Source organism: Taudactylus pleione, unplaced genomic scaffold (genome assembly GCF_031769625.1).
Source record: "Taudactylus pleione unplaced genomic scaffold, aTauple2 ptg000259l, whole genome shotgun sequence".
In the NCBI taxonomy this organism is placed as follows: Eukaryota; Metazoa; Chordata; class Amphibia; order Anura; family Myobatrachidae; genus Taudactylus; species Taudactylus pleione.
In genome coordinates, this window is record NW_028284661.1 from 5137397 (window position 1) to 5150884 (window position 13488).

At 42.1% G+C, this 13488-nt stretch overlaps 1 protein-coding gene across 1 annotated transcript in view; it reads right to left on the reverse strand.

Annotated features, from left to right (window-relative positions):
- Window positions 1–13488, reverse strand: part of MAN1A1 (mannosidase alpha class 1A member 1) — a 286634-nt gene that overhangs the window by 111794 nt on the left and 161352 nt on the right. Inside the window, exon 5 of the mRNA XM_088480988.1 lies at window positions 1445–1539. Within this exon, the coding sequence (XP_088337114.1) occupies window positions 1445–1539 (95 nt within the window). The remainder of the gene's footprint in view (window positions 1–1444; window positions 1540–13488) is intronic.

The following is a 13488-nucleotide window of genomic DNA, read 5'->3' on the forward strand; positions in this document are numbered from 1 at the left end:
ATATTGTGTTTTACAAGTGGTTCCATATAAGTGGCCACGAGAAACCTTATGAATGTAGCCATGACACTGATGATCCTATTTGAACATATGTATATCTCTGATTTATTTTTTTTCCAAGTATATAACAGCTTCATAACGGGGGCATGGAGGAAACCGGGAGATTGCTAGCCTCTTCAGGGAGTTTGCTACTATTTCAGGGAGTCTCCCCGACAATCAGGGAGAGTTGGCACGTATGGGTTACAGGCTGAAAACCATAATTGCTTACATTATATGTTGGAACAGATCATTATGAAACGATCTGTATGTCGCTACATAAAGCTAAGGAATAAATACGAAAATATCTCAATTGCTCCTCTTTATCTTTATTAATCTTCCTGCTGCAGCTACAGACTTAGGGCTTGATTCAGACTTGGGAAGAGAGAGAGAGAGAGATAGCACTTAACTGTGAACCTGAAGAAACCATATTGCAATTAAAGGGGTGTAAATACATACTTTTTTTTGCATGTGGGGTAAATACTGGCTGCTTTTGCATGCAACCCACAAATACTGCACAGCTTTATTATTACTCTACAATTTAGATGTCAGTTTGGAAACACTCCTCCCAAATCTAAATCTCTCTGCACATATTAAATCTTCCCCACCTGCAGCGCAGCATGGTTTCAACAAGATGATCAGTTGAGAGAGATATCTCACTCTATTCCCAACTCTGAATCAGGCCCTTAAGGCCCGATTCAGAGATGGACGGATTTGCACAGCCGCACACAAGCGGCTGTGCAAATCCGTCCGTCCATCTCAGATGCAAATACAGAAGGTGCCTTCAGACACCTCCTTAATGCATTTGCGATCCCAGCACTGCAACCGACGTCGCAGGCTGGGATCACCATCGGAACCATCACGACCGATGGTTGCTTCTTTGTTCAGGCTGTGGGAGCTAAAGCTTCCCGCAGCCTGGTCGATGTCTGGTCACACAAGAGGCAAAGAATCTGCGTCCGCCAACGCAGACCCTGGATTCGTCCCTCCAGGAAAACGGAGGCACCGCGCATCCATTTCTGGAAATGGTGAACATGCACGCACCCCAAATGCCGCAGCATGTCAATCATGCTGCAGCTTGGGGGGTATGCGAGCGACATTGCAGGACCCGTTCTGCACATGCGCAGAACGGCTCCTGCGCAGGTCCCTAAAGATCGAAGATGTGCGTTCATCTGAGTCATGCCCTTAGTTTTAGTGTGCAAAACAGACCTAACATTATTGAGAAAGGCATTTGGTACAGCAACAGCTCTGCCTCAGACTGACAAACTACTCTCCCTTAAAAGCCTGTGTAGTATGAAAGAGTGGTCACATGAAACATACTCATGCACATAGAAAAGTGAGAAAGCAAAAGGAAATTGGAAAATTACCATAAAGAAGCAACAAAGGAAAAAATTATTTCTCAAAGCAAATTTACCTCTTAATGTTTAACAGCGCCCAAGGAATTCCAGTTGGAGTATTGAAAGCAGGCAAAAGTTTCTCTCCCAATTCAACAGCTTTTCTTCGAAATATCTGTAAAAATAAAAAATATATATCACACTCCATGTAGCATCAATAGAAACATTTAAAAACAAAGGACATATTGGTGGAGATGTACAAGGCACCTCATGTGCCTCTATAGATCTTTATAGATCAGCCGCCAAAGTAAGGGAGAGATCTGTGCAAGTCCTGCAGTGCATCATCTTAGTGCTAATGCGTTCCTTGTTGCCCCTGGCCGCCTCCAATGCACATGTGCAAGCTCTAGCAAACATCGCCAGATTCTGTGCGCACACAGGCCCCAATGGCCGCTGTGCAGCAAAGATATCAGAAGGTAAGCAACAAAAGTGCGCTTATCGCTCATTGGTAGTCATTTTATCAGCTTTCATACTTGCCGATGTAAGGGTCAATTAGAGCTGGCATAGCACATATGACACTCACCACCTGTTCGTATTTAAAGAAAAATTGTAGATTGGAATCATTCAAATTTCACATTTTATAATTTAGTACCGTTTTCTGAAAACAGAAAATGAACAAAACAAAAATAACCAATAATTTAGACCACCACCAACATACAATTCTATAGTAAGAATTTCAATAAACAGCCTGTGTCTACAACTGGGTACACACTATGCGATCAGTTGCACGCTATATCATTGCAATCCGCTTTGGAACAATATAGTGTGCGGATGGCATAGTGCGTAGGCCTGTAGACACGTGCCCACTGGCCGTTTAACACATTGTCCCACCTGGTGTGCTGTACTGCAGATTGGACAATGCAATGAACGACGCCAAATGTGATGTGGAAGGATACATTGTATACGGCATCGTGCAGTGTGTACGGACAGTGCGATGTATCATTCCATCACATTGTAAACAAGTAAACCATCCTATAGTAAACACAGCTTATGACAATTTAGAAAGAAAAACAAAAATATAAAAACACAAAGCACCCTGCCCTAACAGCCTGCGGGAACTGTCTTCACCCGCGGGTCGCAGTGTCCCGCGGGTGAAGAAATGTGCGGTGACCCGGTCACCGCCGGAGAATAGACGCCGGGCTCATGCGCATCTATTCTATATATTCTCCCTGTCTGCAGGGCTTGGGGGCTGTCCGGCGTATCCATAAGTGCCGGGCACGCCCCCAAGAGTGACAAAAAGGGGACGCGTCTTATAGACACGCCCCCTTTTCGATGACCACGCCCCCTTCTCAGACGCGCCCTCTCTAGCTCCGGCGCCCTGCCTCGTGCCGGAGCTAGAGTGAACACTATTAATCTACAGAGGCCCATGGGAAAAGGCACTCTCTGGGAATTAATGTGTGGGGAAATCCCATTGATTCAGCAGTTTACATGGAATCAGTGGGTTAGCGCATGATCACACCTGGTGTACAATGCGGGTAAAATGTTATTTAACTGAATAGCATTTCCCTGCACGGTGTGGGTAATTAGCCACGGATTCCCCCCTAAATGGACATTAATGAAGATCCTACAAATCTATTCAGTTCACCAACATAAAGGGGATCTTGGTGCACGTAGGAGGACAAATCAAAGGCAATCAATTTACTTTTAGTATAGGACAGTAAGACAACCCCAGGAATAATAGCTGCATATAGCAGCCTCTAGAAGGGTGTTGGGAGCATGTACTACCTCCGTTTACTATATGGTATCACAAATAAGTATTAGTGTTTTAAGTCAATCAATACTGCATCAGTCTTAAGGGGGGCATCCACTACACGATTTTAGCAGGTGATTAAACGATAACGTCGTTATCGTTCAAACATATAAAAATTGTTTATAAATCGTGCAGTGTTTGGTCAATAACGATCAATGATGCGCGCTCCCGCTGGTCGTTTGATGGTCTCGTCAGTCGACTGAACATGCAGGTCAATTTCACTTGATCTATTAAAGATAGTTTGCAAATCGTTTGCAAATGTTCAGACTGAAAGATAACATTTCAAGGGAAAAAATCAAGGGAAAATCGTTTAGAGATTGGACAGGGAGTAGATCGTCTAGTGGATGTGCCCCTTTAGGAAATAAGAATATCACCAAAGAGGTTATAATTCATGCACACGTGTACACACTCGCGTATCTATATATAAATAGCTATCTCTCTCTCTCTCTACATATATATATGATGGTTCAATGTACACAAACTTTGTTTAAAACACAAATTAAAAATATACAGTCAGGTGCATAAATATTGGGACATTGACAGAATTTTCATATTTTGGCCTCTATTCACCACCACAATGGCTTTGAAATGAAACAAACAAGATGTGCTTTAAGTGCAGACTTTCAGATTTAATTTGAGGGTAATTACATCCAAATCAGGTGAACGGTGTAGGAATTACAACGGTTTCTATATGTGCCTCCCACTTTTTAAGGGGCCAAAAGTAATGGGACAAACTAAACAATCCTAAATCTAACTTTCACTTTTTAATACTTTGTTGCAAATCCTTTGCAGGCAATTACAGCCTGAAGTCTGGAATGCATAGACATCACCAGGCGCTGGGTTTCATCCCTTGTGATGCTCTGCCAGGCCTCTACTGCTCTACCAGGCCAGTTCCTGCTTGTCCTTGGGGCATTTTCCCTTCAGTTTTGTCTTCATCAAGTGAAATGCATGCTCAATCGGATTCAGGTCAGGGGATTGACTTGGCCATTGCACAACATTCCACTTTTTAGCCTTAAAAAAACTCTTTGGTTGCTTTTGCAGTATGCTTCGGGTCATTGTCCATCTGCACTGTAAAGCGCTGTCCAATGAGTTCTGAAGCATTTGACTGAATATGAGCGAAAGACTTCAGAATTAATTCTGCTGCTTTTGTCAGCAGTCACATCATCAATAAATACAAGGGAACCAGTTCCATTGGCAGCCATACATGCCCAAGCCATGACGCTACCACCACCATGCTTCACTAATGAGGTGGTATGTTTTGGATCATGAGCAGTTCCTTTCCTTCTCCATACTCTTCTCATCACTCTGGTACAAGTTGATCTCTGTCTCATCTGTCCATAGGATGTTGTTCCAGAACTGTAATGGCTTTTTTAGATGTTTTTTGGCAAACTCTAATCTGGTCTTCCTGTTTTTGAGGCTCACCATTGGTTTACATATTGTGGTGAACCCTCTATATTCACTCTTGTGAAGTTTTCTCTTGATTTTTGACTGACACATATACACCTACCTCCTGGAGAGTGTTCTTGATTTGGCCAACTGTTGTGAAAGGGTTTTTCTTCGCCAGGGAAATAATTCTTCTGTCATTCACCACAGTTGTTTTCCGTGGTCTTCCAGGTCTTTTGGTGTTGCTGAGCTCTCCGGAGCGTTCTATCTTTTTAAGAATGTTCCAAACAGTTGATTTGGCCACACCTAATGTTTTTGCTCTCTCTCTGATGGGTTTGTTTTGATTTTTCAGCCTAATGATGGCTTGCTTCACTGATAGTGACAGCTCTTTGGATCTCATATTGAGAGTCGACAGCAACTGATTCCAAATGCAAATGTCACACGTTGAATCAACTCCAGACCTTTTACCTGCTTAATTGATAATGAAATAACGAGGGAATAGCCCACACCTGTCCATGAAATAGCTTTTGAGTTGATAGTCCCATTACTTTTGGCCCCTTAAAAAGTGGGAGGCACATATAGAAACAGTTGTAATTCCTACACAGTTCACCTGATTTGGATGTAATTACCCTCAAATTAAATCTGAAAGTCTGCAGTTTAAGCACATCTTGTTTGTTTCATTTCAAAGCCATTGTGGTGGTGAATAGAGGCCAAAATATGAAACTTCTGTCAATGTCCCAATATTTATGCATCTGACTGTAGTATACAATAACCTTCAGGCTGTGTGTATAAGGTGTATATGAAACAAATGCATTCTGTGTGTACATTTGGGTCCCATTCCAATATCCAAAATACCCCTGGGTCCCAAGCATTTTGGATACGGGAGACTCAAGCTGTATGTGTGTGCGTGTGTATATATATATATATATATTATATATATATATATATATATATATATATACACACACACACACACATACACAGATGTGTCCTCGAACACTATTGCCTCAGTTGCACTAAACAGCCTTTACAGATGTAGCTGCCGTCATCGTTGCACAGAGTCATGTATCGTGGCATAGCACAGCTCTCCCCATTCACTTGACCGGGCTCCACAGGCTGATAGTGACCCGACTGGACACAGTGTCTCCTGTAGACAAATATTTTCTCCTCCCTCAGTCTTATGCTCCACCCGCTGGCGGCTCTCACAATTGCTCAGTGCATCAAGTATCACACACTCGTCAAAAAAATAAATGCAGGATGCACGGTCATGAGTAATTCATAGCAGCATCTCCAAAAGAGGAAAACCAGCACAGATGTTTAAATGCAAAGTTATATATAAATTGCATGTTTAGATTAGAGAGATAATAGCAACTTCCAAAAATTGAGGTAACTTCAGTCAGGCCTAGGGCTGTCCCTGTCTGATAACATCAGCACGGCTCCATTTGGTTCCTGTGAAGTCTGTAATGAACAATTGTTTTGCACTATGCACCTTAATTTTTGGAAGCTGCCACTATCACTCTAATCTAAACATGCAAATTATATATAACTTTGCATTTAAACAAAGGTGTGCTGTTTTCCTTTTTTGGAAATGCTGCTATATATATATATATATATATATATATATATATATATATATATATATATATATATATATATATATATATATAGATAGCGAGCAAAACAAGTTAATGAAAAAAATAAATTAAAAAAGGGAAGGGAGGCGGGGAACAAAGAAAAAATAAACTGCTACCAATAGGATAAAAAAAAATATGCCAAAAACGGCAAAAAATATGACACGAGAGAGAGAAAAAAAAAAATAGGGTAGATAAAAAAAATTAGGGGGAAAAAAAAAAAATTACCCCAAAATCTAAATTTCAAAACAAGAAGCAGAAGTCCAAAATAGGTGATTAGGCACGGTAGACTACTAATGGAGAGTTCCATAAATTGTTCTCATTTAGGCCTAATTGACCAGTTGCTTATACGAACACAATCAGTCGCTTAATTTAATTTAAACTGCGCATGCATCGCTGTGTTCGTGCGCTAACTAGCTATTGCGATCAGGACTGCGATCGCAGAGGCTACGCAGACCCATAGCAGAGTGATTGACAGGAAGTGCTGTTTGTGGGTGATGACGGGGGTGGGGGGTTTGAATGGGGGGGAACGCAGGCGTGCCAGTGCTTTTCAATGCTGTTGCAAGGGCGTGCATAAATTAGCCACTGTGATACGAGACGTCTCCTGAGGACTCATAGCGTGCGCTGATGTAAGCAATTCCTGAGTGACATGTAGTTACCGATTGTTTCTCTATGTTGGTCAAGTGTACAGATGTGACTAAGGGGAATAGGGCATCCTCATGTCAGGCTGCGATCGCAATGCGAATGCAAACATTTACATGTTACCGCTAATATTAGCAACTGCATGCGTATAAGCAGAATAGCAATCCATAGTGAATCAGGCCCTCAATCCTTTAGACTGAGCGGTATCCAGTCGCAAGATCCACTTAGTTTCCAAAGATAAATTTTCCCGCGCGTTTGCCACCCCTGAGTGATAGATATTGTTTCTCTCTAGTGCCATCAAAACAGTTCTGACCAGTCGAGGTATCTGGCAATAAGTCGTTGGCAACAGATCCCCAAGTCCGCTAAGTGGGGCCTCCATGGTTCGGACTGGTTTTCCCAGCACATCACGCAGATGCTAGATCGGTTTGAGATCTGAGGAATTTGAAGGCCAAGTAAACACCTTGAACCCTTGTAGTCATGTTCCTCAAACCATTTCTGAACAAATTTTGCATTGTGGCAGGGCACTAGATTCTGCTGAAATAGGCTACTTCTAGCAGGTAATATCATTCCCCTAAGGAGAGTACTTAGTCTGCAACAAAAATTAGGTAGATGGTAGACTATGTAGTGATTGGAGCCCCCTGAGAAAGCAAAATGCATACCATTGGACAATAGTTCCAAATGGCCACTAATGTGGTGGTTTCGACAAGAACACTTTGTAGGGATGCCAATGCACTTGCAGTTCTAAGGAATCAACAAATGTTTTATATCAGGATGCCACCTGTCATGTTTGCAGGGCAACGCTGGACTGGTATAACGAAAATTCGTTATCACAAAAGAACTGGCCAGATCAGAGTGCAAATCTTTACCCCACTGAGAACCTCTGGGAAGAACTGGCGTGACAAGAACGTTCCAGGCAGACATCCTCCTTCAGTGTCATAGTTGGTTACTGTACTTAAGGAGGACTAGTAAAACAGAGTCTGCTGTCATCCAGGAACTTGTGGACAGTTTACCAAGTAGGGTGTCTGCAGTAATCACTACCCTACAAAGTACTGATGTCAATAAAATCTAGTTGATCTATTTGCGGTCAGTGTCCAATCACTTTTGTCTACATAGTGTACGTGTTTAAGTAATATCCACATGAATGCCAAGACGCAAAGTTTTCCAGCAGAACACTGCCCAGAGCATCACATTGCCTCCACCAGCTTGCCTTCTTCCCATAGTGCATCCTGGTGCCATCCATTCCCCAAGTAAACAACCCACACACCCCCAGCCATCCACATGATGCAAAAAAAAAAAAAAGTGAATCATCAGACACCTTCCATTGCTCCATGGTCCTCTAATTGTATAGGACGAGATGGGCTAGCCAGCGATCTCAACGTGATTCCATGAGCCCATGAACCTGTTGCTGGCTCACTAGTTATCCATAAAAGTTTTTGTAGGTACTAACCACTGCATATACTAAACATCCCGCAAGACCTGCCATTTTGTCTCTCACCCAATTGTCTAAACCAGGGGTTCTCAAACTTTTTTGCTCTGGGACCCCGTCTAACAATAAAAATTATCCCAGGACCCCAGCAAGTTACTGCAGAATGACTGCCACACATGCATGGTCAGCATACCACTCATGCACAGTAGCACTATGGAGACGCAAAACTGAAGTGAGGTATCTGCTAATGCAGGGGCAGAACTATGGGAGACAAGGGAGGTGCCTCCTCTATTGCCCACAATATAGTCACCCCACTTAAGGCTATTCTATATTAGTGTTTTTGTGCATAAGAGATAGATATGCACCACATTTATTTTCCCTTTTGTTTTAGGAGGGCACCAAATTATAACTTGCCTCCGGGCATCTGGTATGAACTTCCGCCACTGCGCTAATGCGACCATTTCATTTAGACATTGCAGGGACGAGCACCTTTCGAAACCCCTGTCCCTGCAAGTTGAGGCAGAGAGTGACTGGGGAAACAGTGGGTGACTGGGGAGACAAAGGGTGATTTAGGAGGCAGTGGGTGACAGGGAGAAACACTGGGTGATGGTGGCAGAGGGTGGCATGAAAAGGCAGAGGGTGACTGGGGAGGCAATAGGTGACATAGGAGGCAGTGGGTAATAGGGAGAGGAAGTGGGTGACAGGGGGTAGGCAGAGGGTGTCGGGTGACGGAGAGGCAGTGGGTGGCAGGGAAAAGCAAAGGATGGCAGTGGGTGAGGGGAAGGCAGTGGGTTGCAGCGAGAAGCAGTGAGTGACAGTGGGAGGAAGTAGGTGAAAGAGAAGCAGTGGGTGGCAAGGAGCAGCAAAGGGTGTCAGGGAAGACAGTGGGTGACTGGGGAGGCAAAGGGTGACATAGGAGGCAGTGGGTAACAGGGAGAATGCGACCCCAAGCTGAGATGGCGGCGACCCACTTTGGGGTCACGACCGACAGTTTGAGAACTGCTGGTCTAAACTATCACAATTATGCCCTTGTCAAAGTTGCTAAAAAAAAATGTCTATGCTTGCTTATTATTCTTGCTTCCAACACATCAACTTCAAGAACTGAATATAATTAAAATAATAAATATATTCTTCCTTCTGAAGAAGCCTAGTCATTTGGCGTCTTGACAAAACGCGTTGAGGTATCTCTGGTGTTGGTGGTCCATACCTTCTTGTCGATGGTCTCAACCAGATAAGCTGATCATTATGTTCTTAGATGTATGCTATTTAGATTTTTTATTAAATGTGGTCTCAGATTATATTACTCATTGGTACTTTTGTTTCCATTCATACCCGCAAATCCAAATGAGGAGTGACATGGTTGACATGGTGAATAACAGGACAAAGCCTTGAAAGTCCTTTGGTATGCTTACACAAACTTTATTTTGGTTGCTGGCTGTGGTTCCTTTTTCCAGAGAGTTGCACTGAGCACTTTATATTTACGGTGATGCACTTTTTACACTTTTTTGAATGCTGCTTGAAATTTTGAACCTTATTTGTATATGTGGTGCAACTAGATTGTTCAGTGGCACTTACAGTTTTGTTCTGACACACTTTGCATTTGTGTACATCACAGAATTAATAAAGGTTTTCTTTTATTTAATGCTACAACACAAATTTCTGGTAGTGGTGGAAGGAGCTCTCCTGGTTGAACTAAATATTACAAGTTACTTTTGAAGATTTCACACTAGATGGCGCTGATGTCTCACTACATCTGAACATTGATTTATTGGACACACTTCAGCAACAATCCTACTTTGGAGACTTTAATAGCAGCCACTCAGAAGAGGAGTGTAACCTTATCCCCCCTTTTTGTTTGGGTGTTAAGGAAAGGACAATATCTAGTCTTCTCTGTTTACATTTATAGCGCCGGTCACCACTATTTTTTGTGATATACATACTGTGTGTGTAATGTAATATACATCTCAAACATAACAGCCAGCTCTCACGGTATTCTTCAAGTTCAGGCTTTGCCTGGGGTGAAACCTCAATGATGAAATAGAGCCATCATATCCAGGGCTTCTCTTCAAAGTGTAAAAAAACCCACCTACTTTAATAATACCAGCATTGCTGCAGTAAAAGTCGACGTTTCGATCGCAGAAACGCGGTCTTTTTCAAGACACCTCCAGTGTCTTGTCTGTCTGCACTGGAGGCGTCTTGAAAAAGACCACGTTTCCGCGGTTGAAATGTCAACTCTCTTCCTGCACCAATGCTGGTATGCACCTTGCCCTCCAGAGCCTCTGAAACATCGTGCGGGTTCTGTCCTCCACCCACGGGCCACAAAAACCAAACCCCATCCTCATGCTATTTGAAAGCTATTAGTGTCAGACAATTAGCTAACCTTTCTGTTTTTCAAATAGAAATCCTATTAAGCGCTTCTAAATTTGAAAGCTACAAGTACTGTCATTTTATTCTTGTTAATAGACCACCTCAACACTCGTATACTATACATGAATATAAGCTAAATTCATCCACTGTTGCATTGTCTGTGAACAAAACTATTTTCAATGATACATTCCCAGACATCAGGCGACTGACCCACTAGGAGGAGAGTTAAAATCCAGCACAAGCAGAATTCACTCTGGCAATTTGTACATGTTAATGTCAGGGATGATGTGCAGGGGAAGATAGGCAAAACTACAAAGCAAAAACTCGTATTTAAAAACTGAAAACAAATGATACTTTAAATGAATGTTCTTTCTACGGGAGAAAAAAAATTAAGCTATTTACTGTATGTCTGTGTACAGACACTATAAACAAGAAAATAATGTTGCCTACTTTGCAATGCAAAATTACCAATTTTTATTAGTACGTTATCCCATACACCACCAAACAGGCATTAATGAAGTAAGATAAGAATCCATAAGAAAATCACTTTTTTTTTTTGGGGGGGGGGGAGATGTAAACTATTAAGTCTGTCAAAACAAAAGCCAATCCTATGTCTGGCATTAGGCAAACTGATGGGACCAGACATGTCACTAAAGAAGATGCATTACTTTCTTTACAAATGTTTAGAACCAGCTCCCAGGAGACCATAACAGGAATCTAGATGTCAATAAAGAAAAAAAATGGACAAAGACAGTCAATTTCTCTTTCATAACTATTCATTATGCATCTTGAGAATCTGTGACTCCATATGTTTTGTCTCACCTTTTACAGAGTTTACCTGATGATCATGACAGAGTTTTGCATGTAATCAACATAAACCTAAGTTTTAAAACCTAGTGTTTCACATTGAATTTCTGGTATGCCATAACGATTATGAAAAGAGTAATGCTTAATCGCCAAAACATGCACATTGTTATGCCTTCAGTATCATTTATTTGTTATATGCATTTATTGCTGTGTGGTCAGTCTGATTGCAGCAAAATATTGACTTGGCAGGTTCCTGTAGTAGCTTCCCAATGCACCCTGGGTAGGTGATAGAGTAGGTGGGGTGTCCATTGATGGTCACAGTCAATGATTACCATCGATGGCACAAAAACCATCATTGGTGTACCATCGATGACCCCTCGATGACAATCGCTGCTGGGGCATGGTGGGCCAATCAGAAATGGGGGCAGGGCTTAGCGCGTGTATTGTCTTTAGCGTGTGCGCTGGTGCCAATTTCACACCAGGTGCCCTCTGGCCCTGGCGTGAACTTATCTATGTCCAACGAGTTTCCAAAACAAGCAGCAGTGCTTCACCAGTGCAAGGTACGCAACCAGACTTCATCAGTGAAACAAGCCAAATACATTGTGCAGTGCAATAAGTCAGCAACAAATTGCACATTGACAAGCAAGAGAACTATACACAAAGTGAACAACATGAGGGACAATCCTCCTCATGTAAGAATTGAGCCTGCAAACTACAACAAAAGCAGTGCCTCTTGCACACAAAAGTGATATGATACAGGCCGGCTTAAAGCACACAATTCTAGCAGGTATGACCGCACAACACTTACCCAGAGACTTAAGAGACCTCAGTGACTTATTAATGGAACTTCACGTAACCAAGTCTGAAGCAGAATTACTGGGACTTGCTTTCCTTGATATGGCCAAAAGGTATTAACCCTATAGTGCAAAAGCCACCTTACGATCTCCTGCGCCACCTTACCCCTGTAAAATGACAGCCGCAGTCCACACAATGAATGTGTATCCTCCAGATTCCTGTCATAGGTGTATCAGCTCTATTCACCAAGTTTTACTATCTGTCATGCTAAAAAAACTCTGCATTTCGGAATATTTGGATATGGGAGACTCAACCTGCATCACTGAATAAAATCAGAACCCAGATAACAGAAATACTAATTTCTACACCAAACAGCTATTCATCATTAACATTTGAAACATTTAACACATTTGATACCAGAACTAGACCCTCAAGCACAGATAAATCTATTCATAGGGAAAGATATATTGAGAGTCCACAAAGCCAGATGTAGTGCTTAATGGCCCATACAATGCATCTTATGTTCAACTACTAGACCTAAAATAGGTTATAATGGGAGATGTACACATACCAGCTTATTTTACAGCATGCTTAATAGTACGTTTGAAAAAAAAATGCCTCTCTCTTTTCCAGCCAAGTCACAATCATTTTCTCATAAAGAACTGCTGCACTGTCCTGTCATAGGCTCTTCTAGTGACAACCACGTCTGACAACTACCACGATCATCTGGGGTGCACAGCTGTCCAAAGAACAAAGAGGGAGGACTAAGTGGCAATGTGGACAAACTATTCTTGGAAACAAATGTAGATAGAATAGACCCGTCCAACAGCTTGGTCGCATTTCTACCATATAGAATCCACAGACGTCGCCTACCTAACAGAGCAAATACTTAAATGCTTCAATCCACTTAAATGCAATTTTCACAGAAAAACACAACAGATCACTTCTTTTTCGTGGGCAAAATATTTGTGAATAGCTCCCATCCGCAAAGATATGGAATGGTGGTACCTGTCAATGCTTGGGTATGCCACCCACAGAAACCAGATTAGCGTTGTTTAATTATAGTGCCAAGTTTGAAAGCATTTTCTTAAATGATGTTCTCCTTAAACTTCTCAAAGCACTCATCCGCTTCCAAAAGGTCTCAATTGCCTTCACTTTGGACATTCAACAAATGTTCCATTGCTTCCTCGTAGAGTAAAAAGACATGACTTTCCTAAATTTCATTTGGTTGAGAGACAATGACACTTCTAAAGACATTGTAGGGTA